A 23,360-nucleotide genomic window follows, 5' to 3' on the forward strand; every position below is an offset into this window, starting at 1 on the left:
TTACCTCCCCTCATGTGTTCAGACTAAGAGGCCAGCCACTTCCACCTGGTGGTTTTTATAACCTCTCCTCTAAGCATGGCTCCACCCCAGGCCTATCAGGGAGCCCTATATTAACCTGTGCACTGCAGGCCATCAGTGCTGATCAACCATTGTGTATTCCTTTGTGTGTTAGCTTCCTGTTTCCTGCCGTGTGCTCTTCTACTGGTTTCCGTTACCGACTTTGGTGTGTTTTGACTATCCCTGTTTGCCTGTGATCCTGACCTTTTGGCGTGTCCCCGAATATTCTTGTCTGCTTGTGGCCTCGACCTTGGCTTTGTCCCTCACCATCCCTATCCACCTGTTGCCTACTGTGGGTGGGAGCTGGGGGACCCTGGGGGTCGCGACCTGGAGCCAGTTGCAGCCAAGTCCATCCTCACCACCAGAGGTGCTGGTGAACACCTGCTGGCTCTTAGACTCCACACCCCAGGGAATCTTACACTCTAACCCCAGTGAGATCTGTCCCCCGTCTGCAGCAGTCAGCCGTAGGGTCCACACCCTTGCGGTGCACTCCTGATCCTACGGTGTGCACCTGTCACCTCGCCTCAAGGTGACCTGACAGTTTGATCAGCCATGGACCCGGCTGACGTGCCTTTCCCTGCAGATGATCCATTGCGGAGCTTAGTTCGCAGACTTGAGACCCAAGAATCGCACCTTTTGCCCCTTACAACGCCATTGGTGGTCTTGTCGATTGATGGCACTGTTCTCCCAGGGGGCCCTATCCGCTTCCAGACTCTTCCTGTTAAGATGTCAGTAGGGACACTCCACCAGGAGTGGATATCCTTCCTTGTCTTACCTAAGGCTTCATCTCCTATCATATTAGGTCTTCCTTGGTTACGGCTCCATTCTCCACACGTTGACTGGTCTGCCGGTCAGATCCTGGCTTGGGGTTCCTCCTGTTCCTCTTCCTGCCTACTCAAGGGTATTCCAAAGGAGAAATTTCCTGTTAACACCATCCCAGTATCTTTTGCTCTTCCCGCTGTATATAGCAATCTCTGGGATGCGTCCTGCAATAGTCAGACTAATGCACTCTCTAGGTCATGTGGTACTCTGGATGAGGGGCCCACCTATGAACCTGAGTCGATCATTCACTCCAGTTCGCATAACCATTTACCTTTGTCTGTCCCTAATCTCGCTTGGACGCACAGCCAGGCTAACTCGTCTGCAAGTTCCACAGTTGCTATGCCCTGTGATTCGATTGAGATGGTCGCTACACCTGACAATACTATTCAGTCGACCTCTGCACCAGTTATGTCAGTCCAGCCCATGCCCAATGAGCTTCCTGCTTCTTGTTCAGGACCTTCTGTGACCTGGCCTCACCCTACTGCTACTATGTCCGTTCAAACCCGTTTAAGAGGCTCAATCCATCCTTTGGATAGAATACTTCATTCAGCCAGGAGGGCTTTTCAATCTTTTTCTTAGGGTTCTCTGCATTCTGTTTGTGTTTCAGCTATCCAACTTGACTCTTGTGATATGTCACTTTCTAACCAACCTGACCTCAGGGATCCACTGACCTCTGCCCAGTCTGGTGGTCCTGTTATGGATTCCCAGCTCATCTTTAAGGGTGTGGGGGACCCTGCTCAGACTCCTGATCTTCTGATGCCCTTACCCATTCCTAAAAAGCCTTTAGTCCTCAAGTCCTCTCGTCCTCTCCCTACCTCTGTTTCGGTCTCTGAGGATAATCTAAAATACGAGGTTAGTCAAGTTTTGGATTTCCGGCTCTGTAAAGGCATTCTTCAGTACCTCGTACTTTGGAAAGGGTTGTGTCCTGAGGAGAGGTCTTGGATCACTGCATCTGAGGTCTTTGCTCCCTGTCTGTTAAGGAGGTTCCATCTGGAGTTTCCCTTTAAGCCTGGACCCAGGCGGGGGAGGGGGAGGCCTCGTAAGAGGGAGGGTACTGTCATGGTTATGCAGTGATCTTCCTGTGTTTGCTTACCTCCCCTCATGTGTTCAGACTACGAGGACAGCCACTTCCACCTGGTGGTTTTTATAACCTCTCCTCTAAGCATGGCTTCACCCCAGGCCTATCAGGGAGCCCTATATTAACCTGTGCACTGCAGGCCATCAGTGCTGATCAACCATTGTGTATTCCTTTGTGTGTTAGCTTCCTGTTTCCTGCCGTGTGCTCTTCTACTGTTTTCCGTTACCGACTTTGGCGTGTTTTGACTATCCCTGTTTGCCTGTGATCCTGACCTTTTGGCGTGTCCCGACTATTCTTGTCTGCTTGTGGCCCCAACCTTGGCTTTGTCCCTCACCATCCCTATCCTCCTGTTGCCTACTGTGGGTGTGAGCTGGGGGACCCTGGGGGTTGAGACCTGGAGCCAGTTGCAGCCAAGTCCATCCTCACCACCAGAGGTGCTGGTGAACACCTGCTGGCTCTTAGACTCCGCGCCCCAGGGAATCTTGCGCTCTAACCCCAGTGGGATCTGTCCCCCGTCTGCAGCAGTCAGCCGTAGGGTCCACAACCTTGCGGTGCACTCCTGATCCTACAGTGTGCACCTGTCACCTCGCCTCAAGGTGACCTGACAATCACATAGAAGTCCCGATAACCAGATGCCGGAGATTATCCCGATCGTTCGGATGTCCCGTGATTTTCGGATCCGCACGGATGCTCTCAGCACGTCTCCAAATGACGTGTCACCATAAAAAAACAGAAATGCGCCAAATTGTGTGATATGATTTCAACAAAAAAAATTTTAAGCCGAATACTCAAGAGCTTAAAACGACTCCACCAAGTCATAAGAAAAAAAGTACAAATGCTGTTTAAAAAACGAACGAAAGTGCTAGCAAAAATAAACAAAATTAAAAAAACTCATCAATGTGAGTATGTATTGCGATCGCAAATGCACAATGGGTGTGAGCGTGGCTACCCCAAGGGACCTGGGGGTTCTAGTGCATGATAGGCTCAGCAGTGGCACGCAATGCCAAGCTGCTGCAAGCAAAGCAAACAGAATATTGGCATGCATTAAAAAGAGGATTAACTCCAGAGATAAAACAATAATTCTCCCACTTTACAATACTCTGGTCAGGCCACACCTTAATTATGCAATCCAGTCTTGGGCACCAGTAGTCCATACCTTGGAGCAGTTGGAGAGAAGCTTTACTGAACGTCCGTTCAGTGTTCCACAGACCCGGCTGTGAAGTGCTGGCGGACCTGTCACTGAAGATTTAAATAGACCTCCCCCTCCAATCAGCCACTGCAAGCGATGTGCAACAGCTGATGGAGAAGGAGGAGAAAAAAGGCATCCCAACTGCGCATGTCAGAGACACGAGCGTTGGAACGGGCCCCACCACTCCACCCACCGACACAACAAGCTTCACCAGCGCACTGCCAGTCTCCATCTTTCTAACCCAGCGCACACGCGCAGTGCGCTGGTGAAGCTTGTTGTGTCGTGGGTGGAGTGGGCGGGGCCCCATTCCGCCGCTCCCCTTTTTCTCAATATACTATATACATTTTTAATCATCAGTATAAATTATTATCCTAACATTTTCTGTACTTTTTTACTTCATCATTATTACTTTCATTATATTTTACTACTCTTTTTTTCTTCTTAAGTTTGGGCGCTAGCATTCCGCCTCAGTGCCTTTCTCGTGCACACCAGGCAAACCTTCTTTTTGGGGCCTTAAAAAATCTGTGGCTGCATAGAATACATTGTTAAAAGCCTAGGGAAATAAATGTTATGGCTAACTAGATTACTTATGGATGATCAACCATTTGTACTATATGTATTATGTTGTCCAATTCTTTCATGATATGATTTTATTTAATACGTTTTGTTTTTTTGTTATACTTATTGGTGTACATGCCTCCAAAAGTCCACCATTTTTCTTAGCTTTTTTCACTATTGGATGTGGCACAACAAAAAAAAATTCTTTTCAATTTTCTCAGTCTAACTTCTCTGTCTAAGTTAGTGAAGCAAAATTAGAAAAATATATATCTAAAACAATTTTTCAGAAATAAAAAACTGATAATTGGCATGTGCACAACATGGTGGTGGCAGCGTCATGCTGTGGGAATGTTTTTCAGCAGTCGGGACTGGGAAACTGGTCAAAGTTGAGGGAAAGATGGGATATTCTTGAGTAAAACCTGTACCACTCTGTGTGATTTGAGGCTAGGATGGAGGTTCACCTTCCAGTAGGACAATGACCCCAAACACACTGCTAAAACAACACTTGAGTGGTTTAAGGGGAAAGGTAAATGTGTTGGAATGGCCTAGTCAAAGCCCACACCTCAATACAATAGAAAATTTGTGGTCAGACTTAAAGATTGCTGTTCACAAGCGCAAACCATCCAACTTGAAAGAGCTGGAACAGTTTTGCAAGGAGAAATGGGCAAAAATCCCAGTGGTAAGATGTGGCAAGCTCGTAGAGACTTATCCAAAGCGACTTGGAGCTGTGATGGCCGCAAAAGGTGGCTCTACAAAGTATTGAGTAGGGATGCACCGAAATTTCGGCCGCCGAAAAATATCGTCCGAAAATGTCCTTTTCGGCAATTTTCCGAAAGAGAAAAACGGCCGACAATGGAGCCAAAAATAGGGCGTGGCCTGGGTGGGGGCGGGGCCCCGCCCCCCGCCCTTGGCGACGCCCATCATGGGGGGTGTATAATGCAGGAGAGCCGCCTCCGCCGCCTGTTTGATCACAGCGCCGGGAACATCAAAGCTTTCATTTCAATAGCTGTGTGTTCCCGGCCGCGCGCCGTCACACACAGCCCCTCCCCCTTGTCCGGGCTGTGTGTGACGGCGCGGGGCCGGGAACACACAGCTATTGAAATGAAAGCTGTGATGTTCCCGGCGCTGCGATCAAACAGGCAGCGGAGGCGGCTCTCTTCCCTGCACAGGCTGGCTGCAAAATGGCACGCAGGCACACTGGCTGCAAAATGGGACACACTGGCTGCAAAATGGGACACACTGGCTGCAAAATGGGACACACTGGGACACACTGGCTGCAATGAGACACACTGGCTGCAATGGGGCACAGGCACACTGGCTGCAATAGGGGACACTGGCCTGCAATGGGGGACGCCTCTTGTACCACGTCCTCTGTCTCTGACCATCTCCTGTACCACGTCCTCTGTCTCTGACCATCTCCTGTACCATGTCCCCAGTCTCTGACCACCTCCTGTACCATGCATGCAGTCTCTGACCACCTCCTGTACCATGTCACCAGTCTCTGACCACCTCCTGAACCATGCCAGCAGTCTCCGACCACCTCCTGAACCATGCCAGCAGTCTCTGACCACCTCCTGAACCATGTATGCAGTCTCTGACCACCTCCTGAACCATGCATGCAGTCTCTGACCACCTCCTGAACCATGCATGCAGTCTCTGACCACCTCCTGAACCATGCATGCAGTCTCTGACCACCTCCTGTACCATGCATGCAGTCTCTGACCACCTCCTGTACCATGCATGCAGTCTCTGACCACCTCCTGTACCACGCCGCCAGTCTCTGGCCACCTCCTGTACCACGCCGCCAGTCTCTGGCCACCTCCTGTACCACGCCGCCAGTCTCTGACCACCTCCTGTACCACGCCGCCAGTCTCTGACCACCTCCTGTACCACGCCGCCAGTCTCTGACCACTTCCTGTACCACGCCGCCAGTCTCTGACCACCTCCTGTACCACGCCGCCAGTCTCTGACCACCTCCTGTACCATGCCGTCAGTCTCTGATCACCTCCTGTACCATGTTCCCAGTCTCTGACCACCTCCTGTACCATGTCCTCAGTCTCTGACCACCTCCTGTACCATGTCGCCAGTCTCTGACCACCTCCCGTACCATGTCGCCAGTCTCTGACCACCTCCTGTACAATGTCGCCAGTCTCTGACCACCTCCTGTACCATGTTGCCAGTCTCTGACCACCTCCTGTACCATGTCGCCAGTCTCTGACCACCTCCTGTACCATGTCCCCAGTCTCTGACCACCTCCTGTACCATGTCCCCAGTCTCTGACCTTCTCCTATATAAAAATATTTTTTAAAAACAGTCATTTTTGGTATCGGTGCTGTTTCGGTATCGGTTTCGGTTTTCAGCCTAGTGTATTTTTCATTTTCGGTATCGGTTTCGGCACCAAAAAAAACATTCGGTGCATCCCTAGTATTGAGTTTAGGGGGGTGAATAGCTATGCACATTGACTTTTTCTGTTATTTTGTCCTATTTGTTTGCTTCACAATAAAAAAATAAAAAAATAAAATCTTCAAAGTTGTGGGAATGTTCTGTACATTAAATTATGCAAATCCTCAAACAATTCATGTTAATTCCAGGTTGTGAGGCAACAAAACATGAAAAATGCCAAGGGGTGAATACTTTTGCAAGGCACTGTAACTATACTATGGTTGAGTGGCAAAATGTCAAACAATTAGAGTGAGTTTTGTTTTGAGACTAAATCGGTACCATCTCAAATTTTCATAAAGCAGAGTTATGATGGGTGACAGGGATTTTAAAATCTCCAAAGAACAACATTATATATATATTATTTTTTTTTTCCTCATATTTTATAAGAACCATAACAAAACTTTATTAAAACAATGATAAAATCCACTAACACCCAAAATTGTCACATCACCCATCGTTTTACAACAAGAAGATAACTGTATATATAAGCACCAATCATGCTGGCATGTCAAAAATAACTTGTATAGAAAGTATTGTGCACATATGCTCAACGGGTTTCAAGACCTGCTCTTCGTCAGGGATAATTCCTAGACCTTCATATTGAAAAATATAAGGGTCTTTACTCCTGTTAATTTTTTGACATATATGTCCCATTGCGGAGATTTCTTTCACTTCCTGTCCCAAAACAGGAAGTGAGAGGAAGCCCCTTCAAAGTGAGGGAATCCCGGATTGTCACCAGAAATAGTGTTTAATGATACATGGTACATGATTATGTTATTAAACTAAACAACTGTGGTATAATGTACAGGTAAATGGTATAATATATATATATATATATATATATTTTTTTTTTTTTATTGCAGCTGGAAAGTTGGCAATTGAAAACTGCACAGATGACCCTGTGGCTATCATGAATGAAGAGTTACCCCCATGTCCCAACACTTTTGCCAACTGGCTTGTGATTTTGCTTCTGGTTGTTTTCTTGCTTGTTGCCAACATCCTCTTGCTGAATCTGCTGATTGCCATGTTCAGGTAACTAATGTATATGGGGGTCATGTTATTTCATTATGTTCTTAAAGGTGACCTCTGCCCAAAGTACTGCTGGATCTTCATTGATGGATTATGTTTTGTGGCTGGTGGTAGTTGTGCTTCAATTTCCTCAGCTGTTCTCGTGTGGTGTTCTTCAGCTAGTAACTGGCTCACAAGGGAGAAAGGGAAGCACCTACTAAGGCTAGGTTTACACAGGTCTGGTGTAAATTTCTAATTAGTTTTCCAAAGCAGCTGTTCAGCTGTGATTTAGATGCGGTTCAGATGCAAATTTTGGAACTATCAGCCACTGTCATCTTTAACATTAGCTGGTTGTTGAGGAGTGGGAAGCCATCTGCCACATCCTTAACAGAGCTTCCCCTGCCTCAAAGCACTGGTATGTTATGGATTTTGGGGGGCCTCGTGCCATTTCTTTTTTTTTTTCATTTTGGTGTGGTGGTTCCCCTTAAAATCCAAGACCTGTTTCTTTTTTTACATTTTGGCATGAGAATCTCCTTAAAATTTGTACCAGATCAGAGAGGCCCTAAAATGGATTGGGGGGAATCAGTTTTTTTTTATTTTTTTGGATCGAATTTGTATTTAAAAACGGAGATGTTGGTTTCAGATGCATTCCCATAGAAGACAATGAGCCTGGAATTTGCATCTGAATTGCACCGCAGTTCTCAGAAAACACACATGACTTTTTTTTAATTTGCAGCAAATTTGCCCTGCTGCTGCACCGCATATATATGAACCAGCTCCATAGAAAGCCAGTTTGATTTGACATGTCCTCCTAAAAATCTAATGTGGTTCAAAATGCATCTAATTTGCATATATTTCTTCAGCTTTGTGTATACAAAGGAGCACGGGGGAGCTCATGTACATAATGGGGGTGGTAGTGACACAGCCCCAAATCCACAATGGCTCAAAAGTGATATGGTCCAGAAATATTTGGACGGAATAAAGGTGGATAAAGCACCTGGACCTGATGGCATCCACCCACGGATCGAGCTCTGTAATTTCAAAGCCATTGTATCTAATTTTTAGGGACTCATTAATAACAGGACTAGTACCACTGGATTGGCGCAGGGCCAATGTTGTGCCTATATTTAAAAAGGGAACAAAGTCTTTACCAAGTAACTATAGACCTGTTAGTTTAACTTCTATAGTTGGGAAGATACTGGAGAGATTAATAAAAGACCACATAGACGAGTTCTTGCAGGAAAAAAATATTTTAAGCAACAGACAGCATGGATTCATGAAAGACAGAAGTTGTCAGACAAACCAGATTTCTTTTTATGAGGAGGTAAGTAAAACCTTGGACAGAGGGGTGGCGGTGGATGTGGTATACTTGGTTTTTGCAAAAATGTTCGATACAGTTCTGCACACACAACTCATGTTTAAAGTAAAGTCTACAGGTTTGGAAATATCAGTTTGTAAATGGATAGAAAACTGGCTAAAAGAAGAATTCAGAGCGTAGTGGTTAATGATTCTTATTCTGAATGGTCTAAGGTTTTCAGTGGTGTACCCCAAGGTTCAGTGCTGGGACTCTTACTTTTTAATGTCTTTATAAATGATATTGGGTCTGGGATCAAAAGTAAAATTTCCATCTCTGCAGATGACACCAAGCTATGCAGTGGAATAAAGTCCTTACAGGATGTCTCCAATTTACAAGCCGATCTCAATGCTCTGTTTAATTTGGCGGCTATGTGGCAGATGAGATTTAATGTTGAGAAATGTAAAGTTATGCACTTGGGGGCTAAGAATATGCATGCATCATACTTACTAGGGGAGTACAACTGGGGGGATCCATAGTGGACAAGGATCTGGGGGTTTTGGTAGATCATAAGCTCAATAATAGCATGCAATGACAAGCTGCGGTTTCCAAAGCGAGCACAGTCCTTTCTTGTATTAAGAGAGGTATGGACTGGAGAGAGATATAATTTTGCCCCTGTTCAAATCATTAGTAAGACCTCATCTGGAATATGCAGTTCAGTTTTGGGCACCAGTTCTCAAAAAGGATATTGGGGAACTGGAGAAAGTGCAGAGAAGGGCAACCAAACTGATAAGAGGCATGGAGGAGCTCAGCTATGAGGAAATATTAGAGGAACTGAATTTATTCACTCTTGATAAGGAGGAGATTAAGGGGGGATATGATCAACATGTACAAATATATAAGGGGTCCATATAGTGAACTTGGTGTTGAGTTATTCACTTTACAGTCAACATAGAGGATAAGGGGGCACTCTTTACGTCTAGAAGAAAAGAGATTACATCTCCAAATATGGAAAGGTTTCTTCACAGTAAGAGCTGTGAAAATGTGGAATAGACTCCCTGCAGAGGTGGTTCTGGCCAGCTCAGTAGATTGCTTTAAGAAAGGCCTGGATTATTTTCTAAATGTACATAATATAACTGGGTACTAACATTTATAGGTAAAGTTCATCGGGGGAAAAGCGATTGCCTCTCAGGGGATCAGGAAGGAATTTTTTCGTGCTTTAGCAAATTGGATCATGCTCTGCTGGGGTTTTTCGCCTTCCTCTGGATCAACTGTGGTATAGAATTGGGTATATGTGATTGTATGATATTATTATTTTTTTTTATTTTTTTGTGGTTGAACTGGATGGACTTGTGTCTTTTTTTTTTCAACCTGACTATGTAATTATGTGAACTGAGCCTTAGTGTAGCATAATGGCTGTTTTATTAAATACGCAAAATTAGTAAGTCAGCAAGCTCATAATGAAGACCACTGTTCTGTGTGTGATGTCTCTGTGCTCTGGCTGACTTTGTACAGTATATACTGAAGGATGGTGGAAAGATGGTGCCTAGAGCTTCCAGGAACCACATTGGAATGCACACTGGTAGAGGTGACGTCACAGCATCGGATATAATTGGCTACGTGTTTTGGAGCGTCCACGCTCCTTTATCAATCCAGTATGTGTGCCAGAGAAAATGACAGAGATAATTTTCTCTGGAGCTTCTCTTTCTCACTTTTTTGATTTATTACAGAGACTGCTTCTGCTTTGGGGACAGCTGCCACGAGTATTATGAACTATTGACAGACTTTTTTGGACTATATAATATATGTTCATAGGGACAGCCAGATTGGATTGTGTGCCTACTATTTCCTTTCATCACATAGTAACTGACCCACACCAGAGGGTTTCTTAGTCTTCCAAACACCATGTTGTAATTGTATAAAGCTGGGTACAAACTGGAAGCTTTTCTTTTTTCGTTCAACCCAGCAGGTTAAGCGAAAGAAAAAACTAACAGATCACCATACCATGTCAAACAGACTGCGGAATCAGCTGATTTTCGAACAGTGTGCACCCAGCTTATAAGTCACAGTTTCACACTTTGATTTTTGTATGGAATAGATGTACTGTTATTATGTGTTTTACACAAGGAAGAACGTAAGATGAAGAATCGATAATCCTGATTTTGGCCATACTGTGCCATTTATCACCTGTGCCTTTCGTCTCACAGCTACACCTTCTCCAAAGTGCAAGGAAACAGTGATATCTACTGGAAGTTCCAGCGATACAACCTAATTGTGGAGTACCACAACCGCCCAGCACTGGCTCCCCCCTTCATCATCATCAGCCACATTCACACCTTTATCAAGCGCAAGATCCGCAAGGTGGAGTCACAGAAAATCAGACATTTCAGTAAGTAATGACTTGCAGATAGAGGCTGGGCAGTTTATTATATTTTTGGGGGCTTTGTACAGACCATGAACACACAGAAAAATGTGACAATTAGTATAATAAAAAAAGGGTTTCTCAGTGAAAGATTCCCCCCACCCCATAAACACATAGGATGGGGGAAAGGAAATTTAAAAATCCTGCCAGGCCACAGCACGCCACAGGTGGCTGCATACTATTGGAGCCTATAGCCGTGGTCTCTGTACTACATAGGTAGCCATTGTGAATAGGGTGTCAAGGAGGAAACAGTATGATTAGAATATGTGTATTTTTTTCTTTTTTAGCAATTTGGCCTTGTTTTTACCACCCCCACTTACCTAAAGTGTAAAATACAGCTGGAAGAGACTGCTTACATTTTGCATGAAGTTTGACACCGCAAATTTATTGTGCTATGCAGAGTTAACAGTTAGCACTTCCTGTAAAAAGCAGCAATTCAAGTCAATGGGGCCGCACTGTGAGCATGAGCCATATACATGGTTTGGGGTTGCAGTTGTAGCACCCTCTAGTGTGTGCTAGATGTAAGATTGGTCTTGTAGTGTAGCTTTGTTAGTGTAGGAACATTTTTGTTTGGTTTAGGGCTAAGCCTGAGCTGTGAATCTGGGTCCGGATTCAGTCAGGGCTGGATGACTCAGGCCGCGTACACACGCGCGGACTGTTCGCCCAACCTTGTTCGGCAAACAGTTTGTCAAACAGTCCGCTCAAAATTTGCATGAGCGGACTTGCCCACACACGAGCGGACTGTTTGACGAACAAGGTTGGGCAAACAGTTCGCTCAACTTTTGAAATGAACGGACTCGCCCACGTAAGGCGGAGGCAAGTCCGCCCATTTCGAGCGCGTGTACAGGTAGGCGGGGCCCGCGAAGGAGACGTCGCGGGCTCCGCCGCCTGGAATGGGCTTAAAGGGGAACCCCAACGCCGAAAAAAATCGGCGTGGGGGTTCCCCCCCAAGTCCACACCAGACCCTTGTCCGAGCACGCTACCCGGCCGGCCAGGAAAGGGGGGCGAGCGAGCGCGCCCCCCCTCCTGAGCCTTACCAGGCCGCGTGCCCTCAACATGGGGGGGTGCCTTGGGGAAGGGGGGGGCCGCGTGGCCCCCCCCACCCCAAAGCACCTTGTCCCCATGTTGATGAGGGGCCTCTTCCCGACAACCCTGGCCGTTGGTTGTCGGGGTCTGCGGGCGGGGGGCTTATCGGAATCCGGGAGCCCCCTTTAAGAAGGGGGCCCCCGGATACTGGCCCCCCACCCTATGTGAATGAGTATGGGGTACAATGTACCCCTACCCATTCACCTGTGAAATAAAGTACAAATAAAAACACAACACAGGGGGAAAAAATATTTTATTGCACAGCCGGGGGTCTTCCGTCTTCGGGGGTCTTCTCGCCGGACTCCTCCGCTATGTGTGTGTAGCTCTTTTGCCAGCGGAGGAGTCCGGCTTTCTTCCTCCCCGCCGCCGGCCTCTTCTCCCGACTTCGGGGGTCTTGTCCCCCTCTTCGGTTCTTCTGCCGGGCCACCGCGCCTGGTCCGGTGGCCCGGTCTTCTGTCGCCGTCTTCCGTTCTTCTGTCGCCGCCTTCGGTTCTTCTGCCGGGCCACCGCGCCTTCTTGTAGCTCTTTTACAGGCGGTGGCCCGGTCTTCTGTCGCCGTCGCCGCCTTCCGTTCGTGTTCTTCTTCTTGTTCTTCTTGTTCTTCTCCAGGCGATGTTGACACGTCGCTCCCTCCGGCCGGAATGCCAGAGCCGCCCTGCGCTGTGACTTATATAGTGACAATGGGGCGGGGTCACATGGTATATGTCACATGGGTTGATGTCACATGGTGACCCCGCCCCCTTACGATGTCATAGTCCCCATGTGACATCAACCCATGTGACCAACCCATGTGACATATACCATGTGACCCCGCCCCATTGTCACTATATAAGTGACCGCACAGCGCGTCCCCGGCATTCCGGCCGGAGAGCTCGTCGAGTCAACATCTCCAGGAGAAGAACAAGAAGAACAAGAAGAAGAACAAGAACGGAAGGCGGCGACGGCGACAGAAGACCGGGCCACCGCCTGTAAAAGAGCTAAAAGAAGGCGCGGTGGCCCGGCAGAAGAACCGAAGGCGGCGACAGAAGAACGGAAGACGGCGACAGAAGACCGGGCCACCGGACCAGGCGCGGTGGCCCGGCAGAAGAACCGAAGAGGGGGACAAGACCCCCGAAGTCGGGAGAAGAGGCCGGCGGCGGGGAGGAAGAAAGCCGGACTCCTCCGCTGGCAAAAGAGCTACACACACATAGCGGTGGAGTCCGGCGAGAAGACCCCCGAAGACGGAAGACCCCCGGCTGTGCAATAAAATATTTTTTCCCCCTGTGTTGTGTTTTTATTTGTACTTTATTTCACAGGTGAATGGGTAGGGGTACATTGTACCCCATACTCATTCACATAGGGTGGGGGGCCGGTATCCGGGGGCCCCCTTCTTAAAGGGGGCTCCCGGATTCCGATAAGCCCCCCGCCCGCAGACCCCGACAACCAACGGCCAGGGTTGTCGGGAAGAGGCCCTTGTCCTCATCAACATGGGGACAAGGTGCTTTGGGGTGGGGGGGGGCCACGCGGCCCCCCCTTCCCCAAGGCACCCCCCATGTTGAGGGCACGCGGCCTGGTACGGCTCAGGAGGGGGGGCGCGCTCGCTCGCCCCCCTTTCCTGGCCGGCCGGGTAGCGTGCTCGGACAAGGGTCTGGTGTGGACTTGGGGGGAACCCCCACGCCGATTTTTTTCGGCGTTGGGGTTCCCCTTTAAGCCCATTCCAGGCGGCGGAGCCCGCGACGTCTCCTTCGCGGGCCCCGCCTGCCTGTACACGCGCTCGAAATGGGCGGACTTTCCGAGCGGGAACAGTCCGCTCATTTCGAAAGTACAGCGGACAGGCCCACACACGGGCGGACTGTTCGCTCAAACACAGTTTCAGCGGACAGTTTTTCGGAATTTCCGAAAGACTTTGTCCGTCCAACTGTCCGCTGAAACTGTCCGCTGAAAGCCCACACACGAGCGGACTGTCCGCCCAAACACTGTTCAGCGGACAAGGTTGGGCGAACAGTCCGCCCGTGTGTACGCGGCCTCATTCTGACAGCTCCTCTGGTGCCTCCCCTTGATCTAGAGAGTGTTGTAAAAACTTGTAGAGCTATGGAGGGGAGGTTAGGAGGAACTGCCTGAAATATTTGAGGGCCTCAGCCAATCCCCCATAAAGGGGGCAGGGTTCACCTCACAAATAGGCATGAGCCATGCCAACAGGGGCAGTCAGTTGGAAGATGGAGATATAGTGCTGTGGAGACTGTCAGCGACCCTCTGGGGCACCCTAGTCTGGGGGGGGGGGGGTGACCTTGGACCAGGGCTCGGATGCTGGAAGGATCCTGCCATAACACAAAGAAAAAGCCCTTCCTGGAAGCATGGGAGCAAGTGGGGGACAGTGCAAATAGAGCAGCACTACTGGGAACTTAAAAGGGGGGAGACTGCCATACATAGACAGTTCTCCATGACAGCACTGTGCCAAGTCTTCATCCCTTCCCTGGGAGATCTTCTGCAGAGTCAGCCAGGTGGGCTGATGTGAGTCAGTCTAGAGGACGGTGGAGGAAAGTTAGCCTGGAGGGCTAGTTAAAGGGGCAGATCCAGCCAGGTGAGATGATGGCAGGGTTGCCATCTTCCCACAGTATTTTTTTACTGACAAAACATGGAAAATTTACTGGCGGAGCACATTTTTTACTGGCAATCTGTGAAATTACAGAACTCCTATTGAAAACTAAAACGGTGAATATTTGAACAGTATAAACATATATGGAAACACTGACAATACCTATACCAAGGTCATTTGCTTGATTTACACTTAAAAAGTCAACACAGCATGAAATTATCAGCCCCTGATATTTACTGGCAGTTATAAAAAAAAAATCACTGCTTTTTACAAACTGTCAGTAAATTTACTGGCAGTTGGCAACCCTGGATGGTGGTGCTAAAATCAGTAGCCACAGGAGGGAGAGTGCAAGCTGATCACTGTGTACTGCTACACAACAAGGGGCTTTGAGTTCCTGCCTGCAAAAGACCATTGCTAAACCTGACTGTGCCTGTCAGATCCATTACAATGATTCATCTGGATTCTGCAAGCAAGTAAAGTGCAGGAGAAAAGTCAAGGAGGCTTTATATAGAATATGTATAGGAAGATGTCCCTGAAGATGTTGCTAAAGTGTTGTTGCTGAAGTCAAATAGGCATCCCATAATTTCCCATCCAAGTTATTAACTCTCAATAAACCTCAAAAACATTTACTAACTGTTCTGTCTCTGGAGTGCCTGTTAAAATTCAGTGTGCCTGGCTGTGTAAGAATGGGGTAATCCAGTTCATCTCCGGCCCTCAAGGGGGTGCACTACACAGTGAACAAAATCAACTTAAGCTGTGAGGAGGGTTGGTGCTTTGGCTCAAGCTCCTGTAAGCTGTATATATTGAGTTTAAAATGAAAGCTGGCACTCTACAAATCACTTTTTCAACCAGACTAACTGTGTAAGGCAGAGTAATACATCCATATAGTACAACATTGCTAATGTGTTTCAGCCGCAACATTGCTAATGTGTTTCAGCCGCAAGCGACCTTAAAGCGGAGTTCCACCCAAAAGTGGAACTTCTGCTTATTTGTCTCCTCCCCCCTTCGGTGCCACATTTGACACCTTTCGGGGGGGGGGGGGGGGGGGGGGGTGGTGATAGGTGGTTTGGAGCGGATACCTGTCTTTAGGCTGTGGTGAATTATGCCAGCAGCTCAGCGGAGCGGAGCCTCACGCATGCGCAGTAGGGTTGCCTGCTAGGTTTGCTTACCTGCAATGGTGGCGGCAGCACCTGACAGCTGATGGAAACAGCTGCGGTGCTAACATCGCTGGTCTCACAGGTAAGTGTCCTATTATTAAAATTCAGCAGCTGCAGTATGTGTAGCTGATGGCTTTTCATTTCTGCAGAAATGGGCAGACCTGCGCTTTAAGCAATGCTATGATTTAGGCCTCTTGCGGCTGAAACACATTAGTAATGTTGCATGATATGGATGTTTTACCCTGTCTTACTTAGTTCATCTGGTTAAATAAAGACACAAGTACATCCAGTTGAACCCACAGTGAAAAACAAAACCCCACACAATCAATAACCTCTATATACACAATCCTAAACTCACAGTTGGTACAGAGGAAGGCAAAAATCCCCAAAAAAGCATGATCCAATTTACTCCCTTGGGGGGGAAAACATTCCTTCCTGATCCCCCCATGAGGCTCGGATATTCCCTGGATCAACATTACCTAAAAATATTAGTATCCAGTTAGATTTTGTGCATTTAGAAAATAATCCAGGCCTTTTTTAAACAATCTACTGAGCTAGCCAGTACTACATCTTTAACCACTTAAGCCCCGGACCATTTGGCTGGCCAAAGACCAGACCACTTTTTGCGATTTGGCAATGCGTCACTTTAACTGACAATTGTGCGGTCGTGCATCATGGCTCCCTAACAATATTGATGTCCTTTTTTTCCCACAAATAGAGCTTTCTTTTGGTGGTATTTGATCACCTCTGCGTTTTTTATTTTTTGGGCTATAAACAAAAAAAAGAGCATCAATTTTGAAAAAAACGCATTATTTTTTACTTTTTGCTATAACATCCCCCAAAAATATATAAAAAAAATGTTTTCCTCAGTTTAGGCCGATATGTATTCTTCTACATAATAAGCGTTTATTGATTGGTTTGGGGGAAAGGTTATAGCGTCTACAAAATAGGGGATAGATTTATGACATCAGCTCGGGGAGCGAGCGGGGGCGTGCCTGTGCCCCCTAGTGGCCGTTTGTTACCAACGTAACAACGGCGATTTGCGCAGCCGAACAATGCTGCCGCAGTACAACTGTGACGGATGGTCGGCATGCGGTTAAGGAGTTTATTCCACATTTTCACAGCTTTTACTGGGAAAACGCCTTTCCATGTTTGAAGGATAAATCTCTTTTCCTCCAGATGTAAAGAGTGCCCTCTTGTCCTCTGTGATGACCTTAAAGGATAAGTTCACCTTTTGTAACAGGTTACACCCATATTCAGGGTATAATATGTTACTGCTGCAGCAGCCCCCGCACCCGATTCCCCATTGTGATAGCGGGCTGGGGATCTTCTCCCCAGACTAGCAGTCACATTGTAAAAAAAAAAACTGAAGTGGAACAGGAATCCTCTGCATATTTGCAGCTAAGGCTAGGGCAAAAACAGTAATTGCTTTTTTAATAAATTTTTTGAAGCTTGCTGACCATACAAGTTTATTGGAGTTGGTTTGGATTAGACAGGCTAGCCCTACTTAGGGTTATCACCTTTTCGCCAAGCCAAACCTGAACACTTTAGCGGCGCACTGCAACTTGTTTTGTAGTACATGCTATAGGATTGTAGGAGACTTGGGACACCTTTCACTTACCCAAGGAGAGTAGTAAGGAGGCGCGCATAGCGCGCTGCAGTGAACAGTGGCTGTGGCCAAATTGTGTTAACAGTGGAGAGGGGGGTGGACTTAAAGGGGTAGTGTCAGTCAGTGGGGCAGAGTGCGGTGTCAGTGGACGGTGGACCCTGGAAATACCAGCATGACAGTTCCACACTGGAGAGCTTGTGGACTGAACTGCAGGAAAGTAAAGACCCTCAGCTCTGCACTACCCCAGCAGTCTGTGTCCCCTTAGCTTGCTCGGCAGGCTCTCTGTGTCTGTTCCTCTCTCTTTCTGGATAGGTCACATGATCAGCTTGCAGAGGGGAAGAGCCGAGGCTGTGTGTCTGCAGGACGGCTGTGAGGGGGGAGAGACGGCAGTGCCTACTCCATGCAATGTGTCACAACTTAAGTTACACAGCGCCGGGCATTGCAGGCAGGGAGACACCTGCACGGGGAACCCCAATACAGAGAATAATAGGAGACTCCTCAGCACTGTGTCCGGGGCTCAGGCGGACTGATCCCCAGACACAGGATTCAAAACCCGTACTGTACCGGTGAATCCCGGAGGGGTGGCAACCCTAGCCCTACTTTGCTTGGGGAATGGTCAGGATGTGGTTTAAAATATAGTGCTTTAAAGTGATAGTAAGCAGCAGCATTGGAAAAAAAGGCACCTTATGAAATACTTAACTTAGAAAAAAGTCCTCCAGCGATGCGCTGTCACTTCTGACAGGGCTTCCATTCTCACCTACTTGTCTTTCTGGGTGTGCGGGCTCCAGCAGCTTGAATGTCCAAGTTGCGGTGATGTTACTCCCGCGCAGCGCTCTGAAGAAGCGGCATGTGGTGACATTGACCGGCTACCAAAAAAACGAATATCTTCTAAACAGTGCATGTTTAGGAGATATTCATTTTACCTACAGGTAAGCTTTATTATAAGCTTACCTGTAGGTAAAAATCACAAAGTGGACTTAACTAACACTTAAAAGGCTAAGTTTACCTTTCATAACATGTTACACCCATATCCAGGATGTAACATGTTACTAAATGAGCAACCCCCCCCAATCTCCTGGGGCTAGGGATCTTCTTCCTGCACCTGCTGTTACAGTTTTACAAAAAGAGGCTGTGCAGGGCTTCCTCCACCTGGCAAGGCCATTTGAGTTGAAAATGGGAGAACTACAGGTACCTACTACCACCGCTGTCGGCTTGTAGCTCACAATTAACTACTAGGGCGTGGTTGATCACTCTAGTATTTCATTGCTTCTATCAGTATGTAACTGCCTGCCGCAGGTGCAATGCTTTGCAGGCATCTAAAAAAAAAAATTGAATGCGCATTTTTTAGCTGCAAAAAGATATGCATTTATTTTTTTATTTTTTTTTACAAAGGTGAACATATCCTATAAAGTGAATAACTCTACACCAAGTTCACTATATGGACCACTTATGTATTTATACATGTTGACCATATCCCCCATAATCTCCTTCTCAAAAGAGAATAAATGCAGTTCAGCTAATCTTTCCTCATAGCTTTAGATTATCTTTAGGGTCTTCAGTAAAGCAATTTTTACAGTCCTGCAGTGGAGTGCTGTTATTTCATCTTACACTAGCGGTTGCAGTGCGTTAGCCACATTATAAAATGCTGCTTGGCAAAAAAAAAAAAAAAGAAGAAAAACAGGCATTCAGGAGGTGATGGGATTGCCTCCTGAACACCTGACAGTGGCTTTTGGCTTGTGTGATCCTAGTCTAACAGTCGCAATACTACATCAACACCACAAGAGTGATCATTTAAAAAATATATTTCTAAACAAGATGCTGATTTCTGTGTTTTTGGTGAATTCAGAAAGAGTGAACAGATTGAGACTGACTGAGGTTTCTTTTTACTTTAAACCCTAGCATTGTACACGTGCCAATAAGTTACATTTTGTTTTGTAGTGTTGGAATTGAAGGAGCCTCTAGATAGCAGGATGCTAACATGGGAGGCTGTTCAGAAGGAGAACTACCTGGTGAATATCGCCAAACACAAGAGAGACAGTGACACAGAGCGCCTCAGACGAACCTCACAAAAGTAAGGAATTAAAATTGCAGCTCAGCAAATTCCATTTTTGCAGCACCAAAATATGTGCTGTTTTGTAATAAATGAGAGGAAATCATTGTTAAGAAATGTAGATGGAGATTTAACCACTTGCTGGGCACTTAAACCCCCCTCCTGCCAGACCAATTTTGAGCTTTCAGCACTCACACTTTAAATTACAATTACTCAGTCAGGAAAATCTGTATCAAAATTATTTTTTTGTCCTTTTTTTCATACAAATAGCTTTCTTTTGGTGGTATTTGATTGCATATAAATAGGTTGCGCTCATATATAACATGAGTGATCACAGAAAATGAAATAAAATGCAAGTGAGGTACAAATATAAGTCTGCATATAAGGACTCTTCATAAAGAGAGGTGAAAAAATAGGATTTTTGTACTCACCGTAAAATCCTTTTCTTTGTAATTCACTGACCGACACAGCTCCTCTCTGTAACAAAATGGTTGTCAGCCCTATCACTGGAGATAACTAGACAAGTTGTAATACAACACTTCAGAACATTTAGTTCCACCCAGGGGGCGGTCCCTAGGCTACAAACCCACAGCCTGCTCTAACAGAACTCAGTACGTCAACAAGCAGTATAACATAAAGAGCAAAAGGAGGGGTGGGTGCTGTGTCGGTCTGGGAATTACAGAGAAAAGGATTTTACGGTGAGTACAAAAATCCTATTTTCTCTTATATTCACCGACCGACACAGCTCCTCTCTGTAACAAAATGGGATGTCCCCAAGCAGTGCCAAACGAGGGGTGGGAAAAACAGCATAAGAACTTCATCCACGATGGTAAGTGGGAACTAGTGAAACTAAACTCACAAAAAACAACAGTGTGTGGAAAAACCCACCACATAACCGGATATCCTCAACAGGAGAGATCCCCAAGACTGCAACCACTTGCGGAAGTAATGCAACAGTGCATTAACATAACAGTGCTGCGTTTTTACCGAAAAACCAGGAAAAAATATCGATTGCATACGAAATTGCAACTACACGGCCACCTGCAAAACTTTGTGGCCAAAACAGGGATCAGCCGATGCACTGACGTCTACCTTGTAGAACTTGGTAAACGTATGGACAGACGACTAAGTCGCCGCCTTACACACCTGAGCGGCCGACGCTTGGTGTCGGAAGGCCCAAGACGTTCTGTTTGCCCTTGTAGAGTGGGCCATGACCAGAAAGGGGGGGGGGCACCTTCAAGGCATAGGCTTGTACTACAATCTGTCTGATCCACCTGGAAATGGTGGCCGACGAGACCGCCATACCCTTCTTTGGGCCAGCCACCGAAACAAACAGTGAGTCTGATTTCTGAAAGGGAGCCGTGGCAGACAAATACACCTTCAGAGCCCTAACCACATTAAGAGCGTGAAGGGCCACCTCTTTGGGGTGCTTCGGCTTAGGACACAATGATGGTAATACAATGTCCTCATTGATATGAAAAGCCGAGACCACCTTCGGTAGGAAAGATGGTTGCGGACGCAACACCACCTTATCTCTGTGGATGACCAGATAAGGCGACTTGCAAGACAAGGCTGGCAACTTCCAAAACCCTCCTGGCCGATGTGATGGCAACTAGAAAGACCACTTTTGGGAAAGAGTCAACAGGGGAATCTCCCTGATACTTTCGAATGGCGGTTTTTGAAGGGCCGACAACACCAGGTTCAAATTCCATGGGGGTAACGGTGGACGCACCGGAGGGACAACATGTCGTACCCCCTGAACGAAGGTACCCACTAAGGAGTGCAATGCCAGGGGTCATTGAAAAAAGACAGCCAAGGCTGAGATTTGCCCCTTGATGGTGATCAATGCCAATCTCTGGTCTACTCCTTGCTAGAGAAACAGCAGGATCCTTGCTATGGAAACAAACGCGGATGCCATCCTTTCTCCTCACACATGGAGATGTAGGCCTTCCAGGTACGATGGTATATCTTCCGAGAAGAAGATTTCCGTGCCCTCAACATAGTTGGAATCACCGAGTCCGACAGACCCCGGTTCCTCAACACCTGACTCTCAATAGCCATGCTGTTAAAGCCAGCGATGGTAAAGCAGGATGAAAGTTTGGACCTTGAGGTAGAAGGTCCTCTCACAACGGCAGTCGCCAGGGAGTGTCTGCCACCAGACGCACCAGGTCCGCATACCAGGGCCGCTGAGGCCAATCTGGGGCAACCAAAATTACTGGAATCCCCTCGGCTTCCACTCTGCGAAGCAGACGTGGCCACAGTTTCAGTGGAGGAAAGCCGGAGATCAGCTGGTACTGATCCCATAGAGCCACCAGCGCGTCTGACGCGTCTGCCCACGGATCTCTTGTCCTGGACACGAATCTTGGCACCTCTGGATTGAGACGGGAGGCCAATAGATCCACATCTGGTGTGCCCCACTTCAGGCACAGCAGCCTGAATATCTCCGGATGCAATGCCCATTCTCCTGTGTACAGTATCTGGCGGCTCAGATAGTCTGCCAGTATCCTGATTGGACTCCCCTTGCAGACACATCGACCATGTGTGGAGGCACAGCCTGATCGCTCTCAACTCGAGCAGATTGATCGGCAACTCTGATTTTTTCGTCGACCAGAGGCCCTTAGCCGACTGAATCTCCATCACTCTACCCCAGCTGGATAGACTGGAGTCCGTAGTGATCACTGTCCATTTCAGAGGAAGGAACGATTTTCCAGACTGAATCACTGGGGACCCCAACCACCAGGTCAGAGAGTCCCTGACTGGCTGGCTCACCTAGATCTGTCGATCCAGGGACAACAGATTTGTCCCATTTCAACAAGATCTCCATCTGCAGTACTCTGGTGTGGAACTGGGCGTAAGGTACTGCCTCGACGGAGGCTACCATGAGTCCCAGTACTCGCATGCAAAACCAGAGCGACGAACACTTGCGGTGCATCAGCAGTTTTACCGCGGACCTGAGAGTCTGCAATTTGTCTGAAGGGAGAAAAACTCTTGCTTCCCTGGAGTCCAACAGTAAACCTAGATACTCCAGATGCTGGGTCGGCACAATTACCAACTTCTTTAGGTTCAACAGCCACCCAAATTCTTGCAGGGTCTGCATGGTGATCGCCACATCCTCCTCTAATTCTGAGGTGGAAGATGCTCTCAGGATGAGATCGTCCAGGTAGCCCAGGATCGTGATCCCGTGTTGTCGCAGCAACGCCAATACTGGAGCCAGTACTTTGGTAAAGACTCGGGGGGGGGGGGGGGGGGGCTGATGCCAGGCCAAAGGGAAGAGCCACAAATTGGTAATGGGCTTCCCCGACTGCCAAACGTAGAAATTTTTGATGCCGAAGGCATATGGGTATGTGCAGGTACACATCCTGGATGTCTAAGGACACCAAGGAGTCCCCTTGATGGAGTGCAGCGACTACTGAGCGAACTGATTCCATTGTGAACCTCTGCACTTTTACAAAGTGATTGAGGGCTTTCAAGTCCAAGATCGGACGTACCCCTTTCTTCTTGGGAACCACAAACAGATTTGAGTAGAATCCCTGGAAGCGTTCCGATTCCGAAACTGGTACAATCACCCCCTGATTCAGCAAGTCCCTTACCGCCCCCAACAGGGCCTCCCGGCGAACCGGGGATACGGGTATGCTGGAGGGGAAGAATCTGTTTGGCGGCCAAGAGAGAAACTCTATCTTGTAGCCTGTGGAAATCAGATCGCAGACCCATTGGTCAGATAACCGGGAGGACCACCGGGCTGCAAACTCCCGAAGGCGACCCTCCACCCGAGACATGGGTGGGGGCAAACCTTCATGCGGTAGCACTTTTGTTCGCAGGCTTATTAGGCTTGCGGTTCCAGTGGGCGTCCTGTCAGGCTGGGGATGTTTTGTCGAAGCACCGGGCGGACGAAAAAGCCCCTTGTGAGCGGAAAAAGAGGGCCCTTGCCTCCGGCGTGGCTCCTTAGCCTTCCTGGCCTGTGGGAGTAGAGTACTCTTACCACACGTGGCATTTTTAATAATGTCATCTAACAA

At 47.6% G+C, this 23,360-nt stretch overlaps 1 protein-coding gene across 1 annotated transcript in view; it reads left to right on the forward strand.

Annotated features, from left to right (window-relative positions):
- LOC143957993 (transient receptor potential cation channel subfamily M member 5-like) overlaps positions 1-23,360 on the forward strand; it is a 235,194-nt gene that overhangs the window by 66,825 nt on the left and 145,009 nt on the right. Inside the window, exons 3-5 of the mRNA XM_077467438.1 lie at positions 7,010-7,178; positions 10,656-10,837; positions 19,236-19,368. Coding sequence (XP_077323564.1) covers positions 7,010-7,178; positions 10,656-10,837; positions 19,236-19,368 — 484 coding nt within the window. The remainder of the gene's footprint in view (positions 1-7,009; positions 7,179-10,655; positions 10,838-19,235; positions 19,369-23,360) is intronic.

This window comes from Lithobates pipiens, unplaced genomic scaffold (genome assembly GCF_037356315.1).
Source record: "Lithobates pipiens isolate NorthernLeopardFrog02 unplaced genomic scaffold, aLitPip1_a1.2 Scaffold_100, whole genome shotgun sequence".
Taxonomy (NCBI): Eukaryota; Metazoa; Chordata; class Amphibia; order Anura; family Ranidae; genus Lithobates; species Lithobates pipiens.